At 30.0% G+C, this 26,336-nt stretch overlaps 1 protein-coding gene across 2 annotated transcripts in view; it reads right to left on the minus strand.

Annotated features, from left to right (window-relative positions):
- heca (headcase) overlaps positions 1-26,336 on the minus strand; it is a 244,899-nt gene that overhangs the window by 66,740 nt on the left and 151,823 nt on the right. Inside the window, exon 5 of one of the 2 annotated variants that reach the window (XM_065365222.1) lies at positions 21,651-22,094. The exons of the other annotated variant lie outside the window; for it this stretch is intronic. Coding sequence (XP_065221294.1) covers positions 21,939-22,094 — 156 coding nt within the window. The 3' untranslated portion in view covers positions 21,651-21,938. Of the gene's footprint in view, positions 1-21,650; positions 22,095-26,336 lie in introns of those variants that run through there. 2 annotated transcript variants of the gene reach the window in all.

A 26,336-nucleotide genomic window follows, 5' to 3' on the forward strand; every position in this document is an offset into this window, starting at 1 on the left:
CAAATACGCTCGAAAAAGTATACACTATAAATGCTCGATCGGGTTACCTCCTCATTTCTTGCTACCTACCATTCAAAGCAAACAAATTAAGTACCTAATACAGCTCGATTCTCTTCTCGGAAATTAATTCACAAATATGGATTTTGGTAAGTGGCTAGTTTTTTAGTTAATATGTTTCGTGCGAATTTCTGTAGGTACTTTGAGTTTTTGAAATGTTCTGAAATTTGGTATTGGATGTACTTGATATTCAAACACAGACAAAAAAAGGAGATAGTGAGACGAAAACAAAAAATTAAAGACGAAAAAAATTTTTATAAGCCCGGAAAAAAATAATGAAAAATTTGAGGAAAAAAGAACAAAACAAATTATTTAAAAAATGAAAACAATCTCCTAAATGATGGAAAAATTCTCAAAAGAATACATTAGAACGAATGGTGGGTAATGTTTCAGTGCGATTATTATCGATTCAACTTTTCGGCTTGTTTCTGCTGATTGGAATGATTGACCATGTTGCCGGTAGATCTGAATGCCCTAATACACAAACAACTTTTTCTGATTTCAATGATTGCCAGCAAAAGTGCCGATCGTTTTGCCAACTTGAAAATGACTGCAACGCGTTTAAATGCCAAGCAAATTTTGGCAAATGTTTATGTCATGATTAGCAACCAACATGAGAATATTAAAATATCTACATATATTATACGAAAATCTGTGCGGTATTTGCCAACTTCAGTAGCTAAATATCAGTTAGTAAAACTCGTTCATTTCTAACAATAAAGTGCTAAAGAAAATGAAAATGTACATTTTTTTTCAGCTGAGCTGGTAAAAAACATTTATAATTTTTGCTCACACAGTCCTAATTGAAAAAAAAAGTTGAAAATTTTGATTTGAGATTAAAATATTACTCTTGCAAAAACCAATGATTTGAAAAAATTGAAATTCAGATTGAAAATGCTCACAATCATTTTTGGCGACCAAGACTATGACGTTTGGATTGGCGAATAAAATTACTAAATCGCTGAAAGGTTCGACAAATAGACAGAAGACCTTCAGAGGCCAGACAGACGGGTCAACGACCTTAAGAGGATAGACAGGGAGACAGACGACCTTCAAAAGTCAGACAGACAAGTCAATGACCTTGACAGACCGGAGAAGCAGACGTACGACCTTGAGAAGGTGCAAAAATTGATAAATAGCACGTCAAAAAAAAATACAAAAATAAAAACAGTTCATTTACTGCACAAGTAGTGCTTTTTTTGCTTTTTTGGGCAACAGGAGGAGATGGGAGTAATTTGGAGGATCAAAAATTTCACCAGGGAGTTTTATAAACGCACTTTTCGGCAGTTTTAACAAAAAGTAAAATTTTTTGACAGTTATTTTGGCGTAAAAACGATATTTTTTTATAGTTACGATGAAAAGCAAGATCTTTTCGGTGGTTTTGACCAAAAAAGCAAAACTTGATCACAATTTTAGTAAAAACAAAAAAAAAACAAAAATATAGAAATTCATATTAATTTTTAGAGATTTGGGCTAGTTTTTTTTTTGGAATATCACAAAAAAAACTTGATCGGAACATTTTTTTGGCAATTTTTGGAAAAAAAGAAAGATGTTTGGCAGTTTTGTTAAAGGCAAAATTCATTTGGTAATTTTGGAAAAACGAAAGACTTTTTGAGAATTTTTGAAAATTTTGACCAAAAAAACATAATTTTTTCGCAATTTTAGCAACTAAAAAAAACTACAACTTTTTCTCAATTTTTATCAATTTCTGCAAGAAATCAATTTCTTAAAAAACTTTTTCAAATTCAAGGATTTTTTTCAAAAAAAGAAGGACTTTCCATTTGTAAAATTTATTATTAAGTATGTTTATTTTTACAAAAAAATTTTTCATTACAAAATGAGTTCTTTTTCAGATTTTTTTTTTGGCGGGAAATACTTTTTCTATCGGCCCAATATATATTTCCCGTTTAAAATGACATAAAATTAACCAAAAAATTGACACAATGCCAAAAAAAAACTTTTCAACTGTCAAGATTGAATTCCAAAAAGTCAGTCTTTGCATATTACTGGATGTATACAGGAATTTATTGACTAAAAATCACTACTTTTTCACTACCTTTCAAAAAAAAATCACCACGCTCAAAAATATTTTTACCCCCTCTCCCAATTCAATTTTTTTATTTTTTCTTAATTTTTTTTCGCTTGGAATTTGTTGTTTTTTACATTGGAGTATACGTTTTCAACAATTTAAAATCAATTCAATGATTATAAAACCATCACTACATTTATCAGGGTGTCTAATAAAATTTCAAGCTAAAAAAGCCGGACTTTAGTAGGACTTTTAGCAAGGCATTTTTCAAACACTTGGAATTTTTCAAGTAGTGGGGGGAAGGGGTGGACGAGACAAAATTTTATGTTCAAATTTTTCGCTTTCCCAATAGTCTTCAAAAATCTCAAGATTTTTTTCAAGCAAGTCAATGTCGAAAATATAATATCTTCATCATTCTAATTGTCACCTTTTCACTACTTCCACTACTTTCACTACACTGTATACACCCTCATATATATACAAAAACTGACCAAAAATGAAAATCCAATTCAGTCAGACAGTCACTCCCCCTAAAAAATTGTCAAAATGGTCCAGTTCTGTTGAAAATTTTCAAAAAGTTACATTTTTTATGAAAATATAGCCAAAAAGTCTTAATTTTTGTTGAAAATTGTCCAAAAGTCTTGTTCTTTTGCCATCATGTTTGAAAAGGTCCTGTTTTCTGTCAAAATTGTCCAAAAGTTTTATATTTTTTCAAAAATTATCAAAAAGTCCTAATTTTTGCCAAAATTACCAGAAAAAATGTCTGCTTTTTTGCTAAAACACGCAAAAGGAACCTATTGTTCTTTTTCTTACCTGTCTAAAAAGTCGTGTTTTATCAACAATTTTCAAGTAACAGCTCAAAGGTCTAATTTTTTGCCAAAATCATTAGAAAGTACATTATGTCATATTTCTTCAATCGAAGTACATATATATGAAAATATCGATTTTAACCCAAATGGTCTAAAGTTTTCTACATTTTCCAAAAAAAAATAAATAAAAAAAAGTCTCATGTTCTGCCAAAAAAGTTTTGTTTCTTGTCAAACATGTAGGAAAAACCTTTTCTTGGTAAAATTTTCAAAATCAAAAGTCATTTTTCATTGCAAGAAAAACCCTAGTGAAAATCATTTTTTTTTTTTGTCAAAAAATCTGTTTTTTTTACAGAATTAGAAAAAATTACTTTTTTGAAGAAAACTGTAAGAAATTCTCACGTCTTATTGTCAAAAATTTACCAAAAAGCCTTGTTTTTAAGAATCATGCAGTAAGTAGTGCCAAGAAGTGTTGCCAAAAAATTTCGTTTTGGTCAAAAATTTTGGAAAGTCTTGCTTTCTTAATCAAAATTGTAAAAAATCAATGTTTCATCAAAAGTACCTACCCACCAAATTCATTTTTTTTGACAAAATTGCAAAATGTTGTACTTTTTTTGTAAAAACTCTTTAAAAAAATCTCATTTTGTCAAAATTTTCATAAAAGACGGATTCTTTGGTCAAAATTGCCAGTCAGTAAAGTTTTTTTTTGGTCAAAATCGTAAAAAAACCAAGTACCTACATAATTATTTAAAGACAGTAGGAACATTTGGACCCCATGGTGAGTTAAAAGGGATGATGAGGGGTTCAAAATGTCCTAAAATTTGAAAAATCATAACACACTAATTATTCACTTTCAATTTTTTTGTTGCTGGGTCAAGTTTTTCATTTCAAATGTGACCCTCTTGTCGCGGATTCGCGATTATTAATATTATTTGGCTATGTTTTCGTTGTATTTAAAGTTCGCGATCTCGATAATATTTGGCTGCAATGTTTGTTATCTCAAAGATTCAAAAGTATTTTGTTATTGTTGTCATTGATAAATAAATAGAGTTACAGAAAAGGTTCGTTTTTGAAGCGATTAGAAATTAATCGCCCTGTTCGTTGAATTCCTTTTTCGTTATGGTAGCAGGCTGATCCTAAATAATCGTTCGTTTTGTCCTCCGAATTCGTTGGTAAATTCCAAAAATGCCGGAAACCAGCGAAAATGCCGAAAAGCTAAAAGCGTTATCCACCCGAAAGTCCAGACTTCGATCTTCACTGACTAGAAGTATGTCATACGTAAATGAGAAGCTGTCTACAGCAGATTATAATGAAGTTAAAGTGAAGTTCACTCGCTTATTAATTGAAAAAATTCATATTGATAACTATCATGTCGGCGTTTCGCATACTCTATCTGAATTGAGAAAAAATTTCTGGATTCCAAAAGGCAGATCGACGGTGTACTACATTCTAAAAAAATGCGTTAACTGCAAATACTATAATGGTGGTCCTTATAAATATCCGTCAATTCCTCCGTTACCTGAATTCCGTGTAAATCAAAGCAGTCCGTTTTCCTGTTGTGGTATTGACACATTTGGTCCTTTATACGTCAGTGGTAACTCAGTCCAGAAAAAAGTATTTGTTAGCATTTTTGTTTGTATGATTACGCGTGCGATTCACTTAGAACTTTTAGAAAATATGACCACTCAAGAATTCCTACTCGCTTTTCGTAATTTTATAGCGTTACACACAATTCCAAAATGCATGATAAGTGATAACGCGCCACAATTTAAAATAACCAAATCGGTTTTTGAAAATCTTTGGAAACAAATAATTTCTGATAATGATGTAATAGATTTTTGTAAAAATAATTCGATAGAATGGAAACTGTTACCTGAATATGCCCCGTGGCATGGCGGTTTTTACGAAAGGTTAATCGGTATAGTGAAAATGTCGCTAAAGAAAACAATTTTTAATTGTATAATAACAGAAAATCAATGAAGAACCGTGTTGTACGAAGTAACTTCTGTAATTAATTCTCGTCCTATCGTTTACGTCGGTGAAAATGATAGTAATGTATTAACACCTAATGATTTGATGAATACCAAATTCGATTTTATTCCGGATATCGATAATGTTAAAAATATTAAACGTGATGTAATCGTAAATTTATGGAAAAGATCTAACGATATTATTAATCAATTTTGGAACGTTTGGAAATTTCAATATTTAACTAGTCTTTGTGAACGTAATATTAGTATAAAACAAAAGAAAAATGTAGTAGATTTAGTTCCTAAAGTAGGAGATATCGTATTAATCGAAGGCGATAAAAAATTTTGTCCTAGAGGAGAGTGGAAAGTTGGTAAAGTAATTAATGTTAATGTTAGCTCGGACGGTAATGTTAGGTCGGCAATCGTTGAAACTAAAAATTTGAAACTTACCCGTCCCATTAACAAATTGTATCCCTTAGAAACATCATAATCTTTCTCGCTTATATTTATTATTTTAAATTAAAATTCGTTTTTCGTCGGGAGTGTCGCGGATTCGCGATTATTAATATTATTTGGCTATGTTTTCGTTGTATTTAAAGTTCGCGATCTCGATAATATTCGGCTGCAATGTTTGTTATCTCGAAGATTCAAAAGTATTTTGTTATTGTTGTCATTGATAAATAAATAGAGTTACGGAAAAGGTTCGTTTTTGAAGCGATTAGAAATTAATCGCCCTGTTCGTTGAATTCCTTTTTCGTTACCTCTCTCTCGCCCACCGTTCCATATTGAAAAAATTGACAACCTTCCAAATGTCAGAAATTTCACATTACGTTTCCTGTCTCTTTCTCTTTCCTTTCTCAGCATTTCAAACAATAATAATACTTTCTTTTCGCTTTGATAACCAAACCACCGTACATACAAAGTTATGGAAACAATCTTTGAAACGACGTGAAGCGAAAAAAAAACTCAAAAGATGAAATTGAAACGGTGCAATGTGGCGCGCGTTTATGAAAAAGAAAAACAAATACTAAAACGAAACACCCTCCTTCGAGTTGGCTGGAAACAAAAACGTAATAATTGTCGAGTTTTCTAACAGTATTAGGTACATAAAGAGAGCGTGAAAAAGAAAAAAAAAACGTTTTAAATTATTCAAAGGCGAAGGCGCAAAAATTAAAAAGACCAGTCCCTCTCCGTTGCTAGTTTTTGCACATTTACATATGGGTTCTCGGCACCGCTGTTACTAATGCGGTGGAGGGATGCAGAGGGATGTTCTTAAATAGTGTTACCATTTACACGCTCTTACACACATTGGGCAACTCTCTCATCGTGGTCATTTTCAAGTTACACGCTCGAATGACCCTTTCGCATCGGTCCAGGATTAATTCTACATATTTAATATAAATACGAGTAGTACGAGAGCGAGGGTGGTATTTTGGCAAAAAACGACTATCGCTGGTAAAATTTAATTAAAACGGTTTTTAGTACGTACAACGAAGAGAGAAAAAAATCGTCGAATTACTCGATGCGTGAAAAAGTATAGGAAAAAATATTTCGTCCAGTTGCAGGAATCTGCGCTGGCCTATACAAAGCAGAATCGGTAGGCACAGAAACGACAAATACTTACGAGTGGGGAGGAAGATTGAAGTATACGAGGTATTTTTGTTAAATTAACTCATTCCGAAGATAATATTTCTAGACTTTATAAAGGCCACGTAGGTATATTGTGAAAAAGCTAGGGGGGTAAAAAGAGATGAATTATCGGTAGGTGAGCTATGGTTCAATAAATTACACCCTCGAGAGCATCCCTAGTATATTGCTCGTTCGCATTCCAGACTCAATACGAGTATCTGCGTAGTCGATCGAATGGCCACACGTATGGGAAAATACCAAACATACGTTAGCCCCTTCTCGTCTGCGAAATATTATTCTTCGATTTAGAAAAACCACGATGGAAAATACGGTAACCGTGCAGTGTAATAAACCTTACGATGATTTACGATCGTCCAACTACTACTACGAGTACTACTGTAGTATATCGCGGATTAATTAAACCGATAAGAAAATTCGTTCGGGTGCTCCGCAGAGATTAATACGTGAAAATTCAACCCGTGTAGACGCCTTGCCTGCGGTTGTAATTTCCACGCGTCGAAGATGCTGCCAACCCTTCGGAAAAAATTACCAAATAAATAATCCGAACCCTTGGCAAAAACAATCCTAATCATTTTACGATTGAATAGCGCTTAGTTAAGGCGTCGTACGTCATTAATATTCATTCGAAATATCAAGAAATTCAACTCGAAATGAGACTTCAACAGGTCGCAAATGTAATTTACAAGTCCCACTTCGCCTCCTTCTCCGCCCCTGTGCACGCCAATCAACCCCTCACCGGAAATGGCTTGTCGGTTTTACCTATCGTGGCGCTTTACGTTAGAGGTACCTACGTATTATATTTTTATTTATTTCTTTTTTTACCCCCCTCCTACCACGATTCTCACAACGAAATGGGGAAAAAAATAAGTAAACTCATTGCCGAAATTTTCATCAATTCCCAAGACCAATTACACGGTTTGATTTGCAAGCGTGTTTTGTAATTTAAATCGCTCCCTGTGTACGATTCGAAGAAGACGCGACGATTGAGCTCGCTGGCTCGAGTTTCATCTCGCCAGCTTGGCACGTACCCTGAATTATTATGTCATCGATGATTAGATGAGTTTTTGCTCGAAATTGGGGTTCATTTGGGCGCTGATAAGGGTGAAAGTTTGTGTATGTATGTAAATGAAAGCAGGCTGCTATCCGGTCTCATTGACCCATTAACCGGCTTGTTGATGGAATGTTACACATACTATACTTATAGGTGGTGTATGGGAAAGTGTATTTTGTAGGGGATTTCCATTCGAGTTTTCATCGATGAATAGATTGTTCCAAGAACAAACTAGCAGGACCTCTCGGGTAAGACAATTTCTCCAATGTTTCGACTTGAGGAAGAGGAGGGTTCAAATTTATTCAAGTCAGAATATTTTGGGTTCTAGACGGTTTCATTTTCATAAATAGTTGAAAAAAAAATAAAAATTTTGCAAGAAGAACATAAAATGAAAAATTATGAACAAAGTTTTATTACTTCGATTGAAGAAATATGTACTTTCTGATAATTTTGGCAAAAAATAGGACCTTCTTAGCAATTTGAGCTGTTACTGGGAAATGATGAAACAGGACTTTTTACTCGTAGACACCAAAAGAAAAAAAAAACAATAGGTATCTACTTTTTGAATGTTTTAGCAAAAAAGCAGGAATTTTTTCAGGTAATTTTGGCAGAAATTTGAACTTTTTGATAATTTGGCAAAAAATGAGACTTTCTGGCAATTTGACAGAAAACAGGACCTTTTCAAAAATGATGGCAAAGAAAGGACTTTCGACAACGACAATTTAGGCAGAACTAATCAAGCAATTACAAACACCCCCCCTCCATGTAGGGACTTTTTTTTTAGCAAATTATGCAAAACACCAAAATTGTTTGGCTCGTTTGCAGGAAGAAAAACAGGGAATTGTTAGACAGTTTGGGTGAAAAAACAATATTTTTCATGGTTTCTTTGAGGGGGGGGGGAGGGGCAAACCATCAGCAACTTTGACCAAAATTACGACTTTAACCTTTTTCTGGAAATTTTAACAAAAAACAACACCTTTTGAAGTTTTTTTTTTGCCAAAATTAGAGTTTTTTGATAATTTTGGCAGAAATTGAATTTTTTTACAACTTAAGAAAACATCGACTTTTTTTGACATTTTTTAAGCCAAAAATGAAAATTTCTGATTACAAAAAAAAATTGACATTTTTGACATAACACAGGACTTTTTTCGGAAAGGTAGGCGTAAAAAGAGACTTTTTAGTATTTCTGTCACAAAAACAAGACCTTATTACAAGATTTAAGGCAATTTTGTGAAAAAAAATTTTTTTTAGGAAATTGGAGCAAGAAATTAATACCCACCTCTTGTGTGTTTCGGCAATGCAGTATGAGTTTCTCGGCAATTTTGATATATAACAGCAGGACAAAAGCTGGGAAACCACGATAAGCAGCACTGTTAGACACCTTGGGCCCGAAGTCAGAAGAAATTCACCACATACTGTCCTTCATCGTCCAAAAATTACCAAAAGTTTACTCAAAATTACCAGTAATTTACCAAAAATTACCAGTAATTTACCAAAAATTACCAGTAGGTAACATTCTGCGTTATTTACAAAACCCAGTCAGTAATTTATAAAAAAAATTACCAATAAATGTCACAGCGAAATTGCCACGTAATTTACCAAAAAATCACCAGTAACACACCAACGAACAATAAATACGAGTTTACCACAACATACCAGTAATTTACCAAAAAAATTACCAGTAATTTACCAAAAAAAAATTACCAGTAATTTACCAAAAAAAATTACCAGTAATTTACCAAAAAAAAAATTACCAGTAATTTACCAAAAAAAATTACCAGTAATTTACCAAAGATCATCAGTAATTTACCAATAATTAAAATTACCATTACCAGTAATTTACCCAAATTTCCAGTACCTACCTAATTTACCAAAAATTTCCAGTAATTTATCTAAAATTACCAGCAGGGATAGAAGAACAATGAATTTTGTTCTTCATTCTTCTTTCTTATGTTCCTGAAATGAAAGTCACATGTTCTTTCGTTTGTTTGTTCTCAAAACTCATATGAAACTTCGTTCGTTCTTTTATTCTTTCTTTAAAAATTTTTTTGGTTCTCCATTCCCAGTGTTCTTGTTCTCATAATTTTCAATTTTTTTTTTTTGCATATTGGCCTTTTGGAAATTTTTTCTCAAGTTTGGACCCAAAATATCTCAAAATGATTGAAAAAAACTAAAAAAACAGAAAAAAAACCTGAAAACAGAATGTAAAAAAGAATGGGAACAAAAGAAAAAATCAGAAGAATGGATTTCTTGTTCTTTTGTTTTTCAAAGGCGAATAAAAATTTCCGTTCTTTGTTCTCGATGTTCTTCATTGGGATTTTTCCAGATGTCCTTTGCTTTGTTCGTTCTTTCAAAAATTAGTTGTTCTTTCGTTCTTTGTTCCCGTTCGTTCTTCCATCTCTGATTACCAGTAATTTACCAAAAATTACCAGTAATTTACCAAAAATTACCAGTTATAGATAATTTACCAAAAATTACCAGGAATAGATAATTTACCAAAAATTTCCAGTAATTTACCAAAAATTACCAGTAATTCACCAAAAAATTACCAGAAATTTACCAAAAATTACCAGTAATTTACCAAAAATTACCAGTAATTTACCAAAAATTACCAGTAATTTACCAAAAATTACCAGTAATTTACCAAAAATTACCAGTAATTTACCAAAAATTACCAGTAATCTATCACAAAATTTTCAGTTATTTACCAAGAGTTACCAGTAATCTATCACAAAATTTTCAGTTATTTACCAAGAGTTACCAGTCACTTACCAAGAATTACCAGTCATTTACCAAAAGTTAAAAGCCAACAGTGACTTGTATTTTACTAAAACACACCTGTTTATAACAAAAATAACACTAATTTGCCCCGAAAGAAAGCAGCCAATTTATTAATAAAGGGCTTGTAATTCAACAAAAATGACCAGTTATTTACCAAAGATTACCAATTTTCTGAGGATTATCAGTAATTTACAAAACACCAGTTGATCCCACAATATTGTGGAATGTTGATAAAATTGCTTCATGACAAATTAAATGAAATATTATTAGGTCTATATTGGAAACCAAACTTCACTTTTTTTCGAACCGAATAATGTATTTGTAGTTTCAAAAATCGATCCGGCTCGAAGGACCACTATTTATAAATGTCATCTCCAAACTCGGTACACATAAAATAGAACTTTGAGCATTCTTGTCATAGTGTAGTTTTCCTATAATCATTTCATCCAGTTTCGCATTGTTGCCAACATTCACACACATAAGTACACCAAAAAACCGCAAAATATTTTTAAAATAAACATTTATTAATATAATTACATATATTGTAATCAATAATAATGCAAACAAACCATCTTCCTTTCAAAATACAATCGTCAAAACATAAACTAAAAAAAAAATAATTATAACAAAAAAGAATTAATCGCACGCAAACAAACAAAATTAACTAAAAAAACAAAGGGAAAAAATAAGCGAATTATTCTATAATGGTGAAAAAAAAATAATAATACAGTATAATAATTACAATAAACAATACGCCTCTACTATTTATATAATAGTACTCGAAAATACAGAAAAAAAAAAAAACTTTAAAACAAAAACCTAACACATATGATACGTAGTAAATTTAGAAGGGAAATGCAAAAAATGATGAAAAAAAAAATAATATAAGAAAAGGAAATTAACTAACAAACGTGGAAAAACGATTGAGCAAAAAAAAAAAATCAAAAAAAAAGAGGAAACGATCGAATAATACAGCCATCTAATCCTTTCCACATCGTATTACAGTGCTGCCATTTAAATCGATTCAAAAAAAAAATAAAATAAAAATAGCGAAAAACTAAATAAAAATATAGGTAAGCTTAAACACTAAGGTTGGAGAAAAAAAAATGTTTAGGATTTGTTAGGTATTTTTAGGTGTTATGTAATTCGGATGAGACAAGACAATCGATAAGTGTGAGTTGGATTTTTTTTATTTGGATTTGGAAATAAAATTATAACTCGGGAGGAGATAAAACTTATAACAGAGATCATTTTTTAAAAGAATTTTCTTATACGATTACATAACAAAATACATTAACCAGGAATTTATTACAATGTAAACAACAAACGTTTTGAATATATTGGCGGACATCCCTAACACAGTTTTGTTCTGTTTATATTATTTGTACTATAAGTAATCTGTTATCTGGCATCACTGTGCAGTCGTTCTTAAGTAGAGAAATTTTACGTCGACTTTTCAACTTCGTGTACGTTTTAGTATCGTTCAAGTTTCGGTGTCGAGTAGAAGAACCTCTCGTTGAAGCTTTCAAACTTTATTTTACGTATATTTTTACGCGATGAGGGAAAAATAAAATACACGCGAGTATGTTTTGCTCTTTAAAAAATTCGATCTTTCGAGAATTAGATACTGTGAGGCATTTGGATGAAAATTGTGTTAAAAATTAAATTAGGAATGTCCTACTTATATATTATTTTGTACTTCAATTGGTAAACATTTTTGTTTATACGGAAAATGAGCATTATATCACAATGATTGAATGCATTGTACTATAAATTTGTTACCTATATATTCAATCACGTAATATATCCACGTCTCAACTATAAGTATAATAATAACGTATAACGCATCATACATAACAAACAACTTTGAAAAAATTACATTAAGTTTGTACTTTATCAGTTTTCTTTTCTTTTTTCAAAAATATTCTAAAATTCATACGAAAGAAAAATATATATATTCAAGTAACACGTACGTAATTAATAAAGAAAAATTATAAAGAAAAACGGAAAATTCAAAATAAAACGAAATAATTCAAACTAACCGTCTGCATAAAAATGGCTTTCAACATTCGTTATAATAAGATAATTTTTATAACTTTGCATTATTATGTTATATGTAGTATATTCGACTCTCAATGAAGAATATTCTCATTTTTAAAAAAAGATGTAAAAAAATCAATAACTTATTACCATAATAATAAATGTTTTAAAAAACGAAAAAAAAATTGTAAAAATTGTTAAAAAAATAAAACTATAATGACTTATTATTGTATAAAATTGTCTATTTTGGCTTGATTTTTTTTCAAATTATAAATTAGGCAGAGAGGAAGGGAAACGAGATGAGTATGGGGATGAACGAATTGGCTCAGAATACAGAATGAATCGTCAGTAATTTTCACAGTTTTTTTCTTTTTTCCTTCGAAACAGGATACTTTTTTCAAGTTTTAAAACGAGTTTTCAATTTAATTTTTTATTGATGAAAAAATTTTCTTTTTACTTTGAAAATATTTCAATATTTTTTCAAAATTTTTTTTTGATCTATTTTTATTTTTTTTCTTGAATTTTCAGATTCTTTTTAACAAGTTTTTTTTATTGAAATAAAAAAATAGACAATCGTTTGTACGAATAATTTTAGAATTTTTAAGGGAGGGAGGGAGGGAGAGGAAACTGTAATAAAAAACCGATACCTTCAAAATTGAAATCTTCCCACAAACGTTCAGTTTCAAAAATGAAAATTTTTTAAATTTTGAAAAAAAATTTAACTTAATTCTTTAATTTGTAATTTCGAAATGTTTATAAATATTGATTGATTGATTGATTGACTTTTGAGTTTGACCCTTGGAAGGAAAAAAATTTCAATAAAAATACAATTTATAGTTGTTCCCCTCCTTGAATAGATACGATCGAAGCCCATGATGGGAAGGGGGGAGAAGAGGGCTGAATTAAGTCAGACGATTTCCAAATTTTTCTCAGAAAACGGTGATATGATCATTGATCAGCCCCTCTCAAAAAATTAAATGAAAATCTAATAGGTATGCTTTAAAATTTAAATCTTCCCACAAAATTTCAATTAAAAAAAATAAAAATATTTTGAAATTTGAAAAAATTGTTTACTGAAGTTTTCAGTTTGCTTTACCATTGGCCCTTCGAAAAAAATAATTCAAATAAAAACACTTCTACAGCCCCCCCCCCTTCTAAACAGATACGATCGAAGTCCATGGGGGAGGGAGGGAGGAAAGAGGAAAATTGAGCCAGATGATTCGCAGATTTTTCTCAAAGAATTGTGATATGATCTTCTCCCCTTTTTTCAAAAAAATGAAGAAAAAATTTGATGTCCATTAAAATTGAAATCATTTAATTTCAAAAATGAAAATTTGTCAAATTTTAAATGAAAATACCTTTATGGCTTCCTTTTCCCTCCCACCCCGTTCTAAACAGACACGATCGAAGCCCATTTGGGGGGAGGGGGGAGGAGTTTGAGCCACATGATTCGCAGATTTTTTCAGAAAAATTATGAAATGATCTTCTCCTTCTCGCAAAAAAAATCGAAGAAAAAATTCAATGTTCTGTTAAATTGAAAACATTTAATTTCGAAAACAAAATGTTTTCAAATTTTGAATGAAAATGCCTTTAAAGCCCCTTTCCCCTCCTAAACAGCTACGATCGAAGCCTATTTGGAGGGAAGGGAGGGGAGAACTGAGCCAGATGATTCGCAGATTTTTCTCAGAAAATTGTGATAAATGATCTTTTCCCCTTCTCAAAAAAGATGAAGATGAAAATACCTGTACAGCTCCCCTCCCCCTTCTAAACAGATACGATCGAAGCCCATTTGAGCGATGGGAGGGGAGGGGAGGGGAGAACTGAGCCAGATTATTTGCAAATTTTTCTCAGAAAATTGTGATATGATCTTTCCCCCTCTCAAAAAAATGAAGTAAAAATTTAAAGTCCATCAAAATTGAAATCATTCAATTTTTAAAATGAAAATTTTTTAAATTTAAAAAAAAAAATGTTTATTTGTTTCAACTTTGGCCCTTCGAAGAGAAAAAATTTGAATAAAAATAACGTTTTGTAGTTTCTTTCTTCTCTAAGCAGATACAATCGAAACTCTACAGTTTTCATCAATCCCCCTTCCGGGCCCTCCTGTATAAAAAATGGCCCCTTCCTGGAGACCAAAAAAAGGGGGGGAATTCACCGAAAATGATTTCATTTCGTGACAAATATTATAACTTTTTTCGAGTTGAAAGTTTTCTAATAATTTTTAGAGCTGAAAATGAATCATTCAAAAAAACTCCTTTCTCTTTCTTTTCCCTTTCGAAAAAAACTTCTCGAAAAAAACTGCGAGTCTTTTCTAAAATATTAAAAAAAAAAAATCGTAAAAATTTGAAATTTTGAGTTTTTGTGAAAAGGATTAAAATATTGACTCGAGTACCCAAAATTGTGAAAATTCGCCCCATCTTGAAGAAAATCAAAATTAATTATTACATAAATGAGTCTAAAAGCGACGAAATATCCAAATCCACAGCAAAATTTCCCCCTCCTCCTTTCATCCTCCTCCCAAAAAATAACCTCTGGAATTTCAATTTTTAATTCAAAAAACCCTAATTCTGACACGATTGACGATACAATGACAAAATGAACGAAATTTGCCATATTTTCGTATGATTGTATGATTTTCGATGACACCCTCTCCTTCCCCCCTCCCCACATGGTCAAATCCTCCTCACCTTTTTTAAAGAAAATAACATCAGATAATTTCAATTTTCACTCAAAAGCTCCATGATGACCCCCACTCCTTCCCCTCCAACCAAACCACCTTCTTTCTGCCCTCTTCTCAAAAAATAACAAGAGATAAATTCCCTTTTTTCATGTATACTTCAATTTTCAACAATTATTATTTATTTCTCCCTCACTAATTAATTTCTTTCCGAGAAAAAATAAGTCGATTGAAACAAATCGATTTCCTGAACACTTCTTCTCCCCCCTCGCTCTATTATCGCCTCGTTGAACCAAACTTCTAAAAATGAAACCGAATTTTTCAAGCCATTAAATTGGCACATATTTCAAATATTATATCGAAAAATATCGAACCCTCTATGAACAAGACCTCTTAGGTAATTCAAATCAACGAAACATAAATAATTTCCTCTTCATGTCCCCTTCCCCCACCCTTCTCGATTCCACTCCTGCATCTCTACCTAGTAATTCGTTAAACCCCCCATACTCATCTGATAAACGATTAAAACTATTGAAAACAACTCGATGAAAAAAATAAAAATTCGACTACAACCTTAAAAAATTGATAAAACCTGACGAATTGTTTAGCTGCTACTTTTTCAATACGTACGAACATGGAAGCCTTTTTTTTTTCTTCTTCTTCTTTACAACGAGAGAAATAATTAACTATAGGAACATAATAAAATACGAGACAACGAAATATACCTACATTTTTAGGCTCCGAATAAACAACTGCGACTCTTCAGAAAAAAAAAAATCAACTTGAAAATCGAGCAATTAAACAATTACGTTTGTTTTCAGTTATATAGAAAAAAAAACCCTTATGTAAAAAAAAATTATTAAAAATATTCACGTAAAAAAAAAATTAAAAAAAAGAAAATCAAATACTGTATAATCCTAATACTTAAATTTTAATAAGCGTTTAAGCTGATTTCTTTCCATCTCTAGCTACTTTTTTCCATTAAGTCTTAATTAAAAAATTTTTTTTCAATAGGTACTTAAAAATTGACTCTTAAAAAAAACAAACTTTCCTTACAATACGCGTATCATTATTATAACGTTTTTAACGTCACTAATAATCATTTCAAAATCACTCGTTATTACACATAAAGACTTCTCTTCTTCGTCGATCTGGCATCTTTTTTTAAATTCAAAAATTCTGATAACTTTAGACCACATTCATTATAAAATAATAAGCGTTTTGGGTTACAGATCGATATAAAATATCACTCCTCAAAGGAGGAATTCAATGATAGTATATTATGAATCACGATGCTCTTCGTTTATACGCTTAAAGCGCCTCACACGTAATAAATGATTGCAATTTTTTCGAAGAGTACATAAAATGTCGAAGTCTTTTGTTCAAAAGAGGAGAAACAAAAAAGAATGAATTTGAAAAAATACACCCTTAAAAATTAGGTAATAAAACGATAAAAGGTTATAAAAAAAAAAGAAGAAAAAAATATAAAAATAAAAATGTATAAAAATGAAACCTGGCTGTGTGACGATAACTTACATAATCTTAAGTTTTACTTAAAATTTGTGGCTATAAAGCGAGACGATGAAAACCGGTGTATTTAGTTTTTTTGATAATACGAATGTTTTTATTTATTTATTAGACAAGGGTATATAAGAGGGGAGAGGGATGCGTTAGCATTCGCCTCGCGAAATTATTATTCAATATCTATGGCCATGGATATCTCTCTTAGTACACGAAGATTTAAAAAACAAAAAAAAATTACCGGTCATCGGGATTATTCTCTTAATAATAATGCGTATAGGTTTTCCCCTTCATTGTGCTTTTTACACACAATATTTTTCAAAATAATTAAAATTATAATTAAATTTTTTTATACTCGTAATATTCTACCTTAGATACTTTATTATAATGATGGATTCGTATATGCTCTTAATAAATAAGTATTTCTCGTAGAGTTGCTCGGTGTGGAGGGGAGTGAGCATTTGAGGGGCAGACGAAGAATTTATAATGGTCCAATGTTCCCACAATCGATAGATTCAGACTCAGACTCAAGATTGATAAGAATGTATTCATTTTTTGCCATTTTGACGTAAAATGCATAAAAAATTTTGAAACATAAAAAAATTTGAAAAAAATCAATTTAACGAATCAATGTAAAATTTTTCACCTTTATTTTGAATATTTATAATTTGATAATTTTTTAAAAAGTAGGTTCAAAATTATAAATTTAAAAAATTACAATTCAAAAAAAAAATTAATTTTTTTACGCTATTTTGCGAACGTTTTTCAAAAATGTACCCAATTCAAATTTTCAAAAATCAATTTCAAAAAGGTTCCTTTCAAAAAATTTTCTCGTGAAATTGAAAAAATTGACGAATAAAAAAAATCTGAAATCTGAAAACGAAATCGTGAGGGTATACTTAATAAATTTATCAATTTCCATAATTTTCAAAAAAAAAGAGAAAAAAAAGATGAAAAAACTAAATAAAATTTTTAAAAAACGTAAAAAATGAAAAAAAAATATCGAAAAAACTTGAAAAATTGAAAAAAATACTGAAAAATTTGTTGCAAAAGTGAAAAAAAATAGTTGAAATATAAAACTAGAAAAAAAAAAACGAAACAAAAAATTTTGAATTGTGCTCGATAAAAAAAATTATGATTTGAAAACTTTTTCTGTACAATCAAAGAACTTTACAGAATCGAAAAAAAATTTATCCGTTCTCACAATTTTCAAAAATAGAAATAATCAACGTAAAAAAACGAAAAAATTTCAAAAAAACTCGAAAAACCAAAAAAAAAAAATCAAAAAATTTCCAAAAACTTGCACAAAACTTGAAAAATTACAAAAAAAATAAATTAAAAAAAAAATGAAAAAACTTCAAAACTAAAAATAAAAGTTTTTAAAAATTAAAAATCTAAAAAAATTTGAGAGAAAACTAAAGAAATGTTAGTTATGAAATTTTTTAAAAAATATAAAACAAAATAAAGTTCAATAATTTTGCTCAGAATTTCGCTCAATAATCAATAAAAAAAAACTGAAAACTTGTTCTGTAAAATTAACAGTTTAAAATCTATAAAAATTTATTCATTCACACATTTTTCAAAAAAAAAAAAATAAATAAATAAAAAAAAAAGTTTAAAAAAATTTAAAAAACAAAAAAATTTAAAAAAAATTAAGAAAAAACAAGAAAATTCCGAAAAAATAAAATAAATTTGAAAAAGCTTGAGAACTTCCAAAAAAATAATTGAATTATCAAAAAAAATTTCAATTGAAAAACTAAAAAAATGTGATAGAAAATCAAGAAAAAAATTGGAATTACGAAATTTTTAAAAGATATACAAAACAAAATCAACTGTTGAAAATAATCTTGCTCAAATCCTGATTTAAAAAATGAAAAAAAAATAATGAATCAAAAAAATAAGATGAAAAATCAAAAAAAAATTGGATAGAAAATTATGAAAAATGTTGGAATTATGAAATTTAAAGAAAAATATACAAACAAAATCAACTGTTCAATAATCTTGCTCAAATTTTGATTTAAAAAATGAAAAAAAAATTGAAAAAGCTTGAAAACTTTTTAAAAAATGATAAAACTGAAAAATCAAAAAAAAAATAGGAAAAATTTGACGGAAAATTGAGAAAAATGTTGGAATTATGAAATTAACAGTTCAATAATTTTGCTCAATATTTTGAATTGTGCTCAATTTGAGAACTTTTTCTGTGAAATTGAAAAACTTGATCTTTTGAAAATCTAAAATCTCAAAAAATTCATCTATTTTCATCCATATTTTTAAAAAAAACAATAGAAAAAAAACTATTGAAAAATGTATCTACTTCAAAAATGAAAAAACCTTTGAACACAAAGAAAATCAATTTAAAAAACAAAACACTTGAAATTTTGAGACTTGAAAAAAATAAAAAAAAAATTTAAAAAATAAAAATATTCAAATCGTAAATAACTTGATAACTTTTTATGAAAAATGCTTTCAAAAAAGCACCTCGATCAAGAAATTCTTTCATTTTACCTACTTAATTTCAAAAAAATAAAAAAATTGAAAAATGTTTAAATTTTACCTAACACCAAAAAAAGTAAAAAAAATTCTATCATGTCGCTTAAAATATTGATTTTTTTTTCAATAAAACTATGAAAAAACAATTCAAAGTTTTTTGGTAAGTAAAATGAAAAATTTGACAACTAAAAAATCTAAAAATCAAGAAGAAAACTTCGAAAAATGGTTTTAAAAAAGCATCATTTTCAACAAGAAATTATAATTTTGAAACTTGGAAAACAAATTTAAGAAGTTCAAAGATTGTATACCTGAAAAAAATGGCAAAAAAATAAAAATTCGAAAAATTTTTATGCAAAATTAGAGAATTGGGTAATGTAAAAATCCTGAAAACGTAGAAAAAATCCTGAACAAAAAAAATTAGTAAAAACGATTTTAAAAAGGCAGTACAGTTAAAAAATGCATTCAATTCCATAATTTTCAAAAAAAAAAAAAAAAAATGAAAAAAACTGCAATAAACAACTTGTTAAAAATTTAAAAAATGTTCAAATTAAACTTCTAAAAAAAATCCAATGCGAATAATTTGGAAAAAAGAGTACGAGGAATTTGATCATATTATAGACTTCCAAACAGTTTTCTTGGAAACAAAATTGTGTAGAAATTTACATATTTTGAATTTTCTCTCAAAACCAAAATAACTCAAAATTCAACACAAAACTCATATTAATAAAAAAAAAAAAATGAAAAATTCTTCAAAAAATACCTTCAACACCCCACCTTTCCTTCATCTAACCACACTCCCCCTTCCACACCGAACAACCCTAAAACTAAACATAAAAGCGGTGCATTATCGACAAAAAAAAAAAAAAAAAAAAAAAACGAAAAACTATAAAACCTACCAATGAAATTGTCTACCTTCCATTAAGTACAATACATTAAAAGACCAAAAATAATGAATAAAAAAAAAACATTACCATACAAAAAAAACACTCTCTTAAAAAAAAACGAAGAAAAAAAACTAACCGAAGCTATCCTTACAACGGAAACGATACAACAAAGAACAAAAATCATTTCCGTTCAAAAAAACTCGTTGACTAGTTCGATACACTAAGACAAAAAAAAGAGAGAGAGAGAGAAAAAAAAAACAAAATAACGAGAAATTGAAAAAAATTACACACGCGAGTTAGATAGGTAATAATTTGGTACCCAAATAAAATATCGTACATCTTCTACCCCACCACAGCGTAGTGAATTTTTCCACACAAAAAAATCATATCAAGAGAGAGAGATAGAGATAGAGATAGAGAAAAAAAACTCAAAAAACCTAACAAAACAAAAATACTCCTAATTTCTAATCGCGAAATAAATATTATCATAATATAATATAGTACAGTAGGTAATTTCTACCACCATTTCATACTACTACCAGTACATAAGTAGGTAGGTAAAATACTCGTATAATAAATCGCGAGACGGCTGTTGAACACTTAATAAAAGAAAGAAAAAAAAAGAGAAAAAAAAACACACATAAAAACAATACCCCTGAGAAACTTTACAATACCTAAGTGTTATAAACACCATTAGTATATAGTGGAATAACCATTTATATAATTTAATATAATGATTCTTGCGAACAAAAAAGGTAACAAGAACGTAACCCTATTTACACACAATGACCACAGAAAAAAAAAAAATCAAAGAGGTAAAATAATCAAAGAAAACGAAAACATCGATACATCAATAAATTAACACACACACCAGACTTTCGTACAATCTGTCCAGGTATTCTTCTTTAAATGAGTTCCAAGTATGTCATAGCGTCTGCTATGTCTTTCATTCGAGCATCCCAAAAATGCTGCATGTTATCGTTTTCGTCCACCATGTTGATGGAGGATAATCCATTAATGGCCGATTTCAGGTCACCGTTTAGACTGAAGCAGTCCATCGAATCGAATATACTGCCCGAGGTAACGTTCTCGATCAAAGGAGTCTGCTGCGATGCTTTACTGGTCAGCTCGAAGGCTCGTTTAAGATCAGCCAGCTTACTCATCTGAGAGGGAGTCGAAGCAGCTGGTGGAGTTGATTTGATGAAATTTGTATGGGGTATGATGGCGTTCACGTTGAACATATTCGTGGAGGTGATGAAATTCGAGGTAGATCCGTTCGGAGAGGTAGGACTATGGCTGAGGTATCCATTACTTTGGTGGTTATTGTAGCCATTGGTGTTATTGGATTTAGAGTAAGGGGGCGAACTAGAGCACGTGTTGGAGGAATCGGACATCAGCGAATTCAAACTGAATCCATTTTGATCGGAATTTGCTGCCAACGCTGTGGTCGTCGTGATTAGCGAATTCAACGAGGTATTCGCGTAAGCAGCCATACTCTTTAGATTAATATGATTAGAATTCATATCTAAACCGATATGATGATTATTGCTAGAGTTGCAATTATTGCTGATGGTGTTGTTGTTGGTGTTGTAATTCGTTGTAGTGGTGTTGCAATTGATGACCAGCTCGTTGAGGGGTACGCAACTATTTACAAATTTGGCATTAGACATGGCCATTCCATTGCTGTATATTTTATTATTATTATTATTGCTATGTACAGAGTTGTTGTTGTTGGTCGCCAACTGAGCCTTTTTCTCGATTCCGTTGACGTTGTTGTTATTATTATTATGGTTATTATGATGATGATTAGATTTATTATTCGAGCCATTATGCTTAGACTTCGTAGTAGTTGTAGTGGCTGGTCCAAAATCGGTCGAACGTTTCAACGTCGATTCTTCGGTAATGGTTACGATAGGATTATGACATTGGTAAGGATCCCCCTGAACGATTTGCTCCAGTTGGGTGGGGGCATCCTCGATTAATTGTTATGTCGGATTCTCCAGCACGTAACAATTGGAAATCGGTCGCACGAAGTGGTAGTCTTTGGTGCCGCAATGCGGACAGATTATCATACGGCTGTAGTCGCTGAAGTAGTTTAGACGTTCGTGAGGTAGGAGTAGAGGAGCGTGGCAGCCAGAGCACTGTAACGAGAGGGACAGAAAAACAAAACCGAAGCGGAGAATTAGCCGGGGGTGAAATTAATCTCGAGTCTTAAACGATATAGGTGCAACCAAAGCTACTCTCTAGGTAAGTGCTACGTACTACCAACTACAAAGCGTGAGTTTCTATGCTACAGTCTGGTCTGATGGACGAATATGGCACTATTTGGGTGTTCAGGGGTTAAATATTTTACAGAATACGCAGTAAATCAAGGGGGAGGGGTGACAAAAGGGGATCTTCGAAGAATTCTCGAAATTCAAACGACTCGAATACCGACGACGACTACTGCAGATCTGGATTCATCTTCGACTGGAACACGACGTAGGGTTCACTATCAGATTCAAAGGGGGTTTCTTCAGCGATCATCGATTGAGATAAAGGAACGATTTTCTGCGGCGAGAGAACTACAATCTCGATATCTTCGACTGGTGAACGACGAATGCTAATCTTGGGGGCGTTTCTTGGACGACGACGATCGAATTATTGCAGTTGATGATTAGATCGGATCTTTCTGCGTACGAATCGATTTCACAACGACGAATTTTTCGACTTTAATCACAAACGATTTTACATCGACGAAATAGCCCAATTGAACCGAGTTTAATCGAGCAATCGACGTTACTTCAAGTTACGTGTAATTACATAATAATAATTATGATCAACTGATCAACGAATCGTAATCCACCCAATCTCCAAATTTTAATCCTTCACTTTACATTCATTACGAAATTTCGTCTGAAAATGCATCATACACAAACACATAAATGAAAAAAGCAGGAACTCCACAACTCAATTTATTCTCAAAGAACAAATCCACTTTTGGGATTGTAATATAAAATAATTATCTTTCAGGATAATTATCATTTTATGAACTTTCAAATTCAGATTTTTCGACTGAAGTCTAATCTTCATCAAATTCTGAATTTTCTGATTCTCTGAACGAAGCATGAAAAAACAAGCTGTACAACAATTTCATCGTTTTTATTTTCAAAGTTAATTTTTCGTTACAATTTATCACTGTAACTATAGTTTAAGTAGTTTTTCTAAATGTTCACATTGTTTTTTTTTCTTTCATTTTCGCAGAAAATTGCCGAACGTAGGACGTTTAGCATAGGACATTTTTTCAGATATTTTTCAAGGTGGAAGGGGGAGGGTAGGGAAGGGGGTGTCAACATTTTTTCAGAGCAAAAAATTTATCAAATTTATTCTTCAAAAATTCTTCTTAAATTAAAATAATCATTGTATAATTATGATTTCAAAAATTAATTGAGACAGCTTTTTTTTTTTTTTTAGAAAATGTCTCTATTTTCTAAAACCTTTCCGATGTCGATGACTAAATTTTGAAACATTTTCAAATTAATTGTTGGGAATTCTTTGACGAACACTAAAAAATAATTCTGAAATTCAATAACTGAGCTTACAAAGTTTTTGAAAACGCACGAGAACTTTTTTTTTCAAATCTACAATTTTTGTGGAAAACCAAGGTTGCTATTTAGAAACATTAAAAGCTCCTCAGAACTTTGAAAGTTGGCAAAAAGTTCGCCATTTATAGAAAGTTGAAAAGTTTTTGAAAATTTGGGCACTTTATGAAATGTTTGAAAAAGCTTCGAAGTTCTATAGAAACATTGAAGAAACTGCTGAAAACCATTCGGAAAGTTTTAAAACAATTTGGAATACACTGAAAGTTATGAAAAAGATTGAAAAACCTCCAACAGCTCTTCATTCCTCAACTTCTGAAAAATTTAAAAACAATTTTGAGAAAATTTCTGAAAACTTTCCAAAGTTTTTGAGTAGATAATCTTTGAAAAATGTTGAAAACTTTCAAGAAATGTTGAAAACTTTTGTTGGAAATTATTTGAAAAATATTAAAAAATTCTGGAAATTTTCGGAAACCTCTGAAGAACTTTCAATTTTTGAAAACTTTGATAGGAATTTGGTAACCATAGATTTTTGGAAAGAAAACCAAGTAGCCAGAAACATCAGAAATTTCTCAAATCTTGAAAAGTTTGTAAAAAGTTGATATCACTTTTGAATTTTTTTCACAAATATTTTTGAAATTTCTTTATTTTGGAAACTGTTGGAAACTCTTGAAAAGTTTTAGAAAATTTATCGAACAACATTGAAAGCTTTTGGAAAAATATGAAATTTGGAAAAATTGCAGCAGATTTCGATTGATTTTTTTTTCAAAATTTTGGAAAATTTCAAAAACATTTGATAGAAATTTTGAACATTTTCCAAAGATATTGAAAAATTTTTGAAAAATATTGCAAGTCTTTTGAAAATTTATCAAAATTACTGGAAATCGCTTGAAAAACGTGAAATTTGAAAAATTTATCAAAAGTATTTACAATGTTGAAAGTTTATGGAACTTTCAAAAATGTACCTCAATGTTTTTGAAATGTCTTTTTTGAAACTTTTGGAACCTTTTCAAAATTTTTGACAAAATTACAAAACTTTTGACAAAATTCAAAAAGTTGAAAATCTTCAGCAGATTTTGGCTGATTTTTTTCAAAATTTTGGAAAACTTCAAAAAACGCTCTAGAAAAATTCTGAAAATTTTACAAAAGCGTAGTAAAATTTTCAAAAAATGTTGAAAGTTTTTGGAAAATTTATCAAAATTACTGGAAATTGACTGAAAAACGTAAAATTTGAAAATTTACTAAGAGTACCTACATTATTTACAAAAATGTTAAAAATTTACGAAACTTTCGAAAATGTTCCTCAATGTTTTTGAAATTTACTTTTGGAAACATGTCATTTGAAAAAATTCAAAAAGGTGAAAAATCTCCAGAAGATTTTGGTTGAATTTTTTGAAAATTGTGGAAAATTTCAAAAAAAACGCTAAAAAAAATTCTGAAAACATTCTAAAAGCGTTGTAAAATTCTTGAAAAATGTTGAAAGTCGTTTGAAAATTCATTAAAATTGATAAAAATGGCTTGGAAAACGTAAAATTTGAAAATTCATTGAAAGCATATAATATACAAAATGTTGGAAGTTTATGGAACTTTCTAAAACAAATCTCGATTTTTATGAAATTTCTCTTTGAAAACTGTTGGGAACTATTGAAGAAAGATCTTGAAAAAATTTGAAAAATTTGAAAAGACCTGACCAGGTTTTGATTGATTTTTTTCAAATAAATAAGGAAAATTTCAAAAAAAAAAAACTCGAGAAAATTTTAGTTAACTTTCCAAAGTTGCCAGAAACTCGTTGAAAAATGCTGAAAACTTTGAAAAAATGCTGAAAAAATTGCAGCAATTTTTTTGTTGATCTTTGCTTTTGGTAACTTCTTTAAAATTTTTGTCAAAGTTTTTCAACTGTTGGAAATTAATGAACAGTTTGAAATAATTTTGAAAAACATTCAAAGTTTTAAAACTTTCGAACAATTTTTGAATTTTTTTCATTTTTTAGAAAATTTTTGTAAACTTTACAAAATTATGGGAAAATTGTTGAAAAAAGTTGAAAACTGTCAAGAAACGATGGAAAAATTGAAAAAATTCTCAAAGTAGGGTAAATGAAAGTTTTTTTGAAAAATTAAAAAGTTTCTGTTTTTGGAAAGTTTAGAGGTTTTTGAAAACTTTGAAAGTTTATGAAAAGTTGATCGTTTGAAAAAATCAAAAGGTTTCAGAAACTTATTTACAAATTTTTAAAAACATTTTTTCAGCTGTTTAAACATTTTTTTTGATTTTTTTTTTTCACTTGAATGTTCAAAAAACTTTGAAAATTGATGAAACTTTTGGTAATTTTTCTTAATTATTTTGAAAATCAAGCATTGGAAAATCGTGGTAGGTATTTGAAAATTTTTGAAAAACTTTGAAATTTTTTGAATTTTTTTTTGTATTTTTTTTTGTATTTTTTTTTTTTTTGGGTGTTTATAATTGCACGATTATTACACCCGTGGCTAGAAGGGTTTAGATTTGGTTTATTAGGTTAATTTTGGAAAGTTTTGAAAATATTTGGATGATTTTATAAACTGTTGAAAAACGTTGAAAGTTTTTGAGATTTTTTTTTTAAATTTGAAGGGCGGTTTTCCAAAAGTGGATAAGTCAACTTTTTTGAAAATTGAGTTTTTCACGTCATTGTGTTCTGTAGGTTGTATCTCACCTATTTAATGCCTAACCTACCCAAAATACCTATTTATTTACTCGCAATCCAGCTTTTCCGTAAGTTGCAGATCGCAATCGTTTTTCCAAAACGCGATAAGTCACCATTTATCCAGTGAACCT

Source organism: Planococcus citri, chromosome 5 (genome assembly GCF_950023065.1).
Source record: "Planococcus citri chromosome 5, ihPlaCitr1.1, whole genome shotgun sequence".
Taxonomy (NCBI): domain Eukaryota; kingdom Metazoa; phylum Arthropoda; class Insecta; order Hemiptera; family Pseudococcidae; genus Planococcus; species Planococcus citri.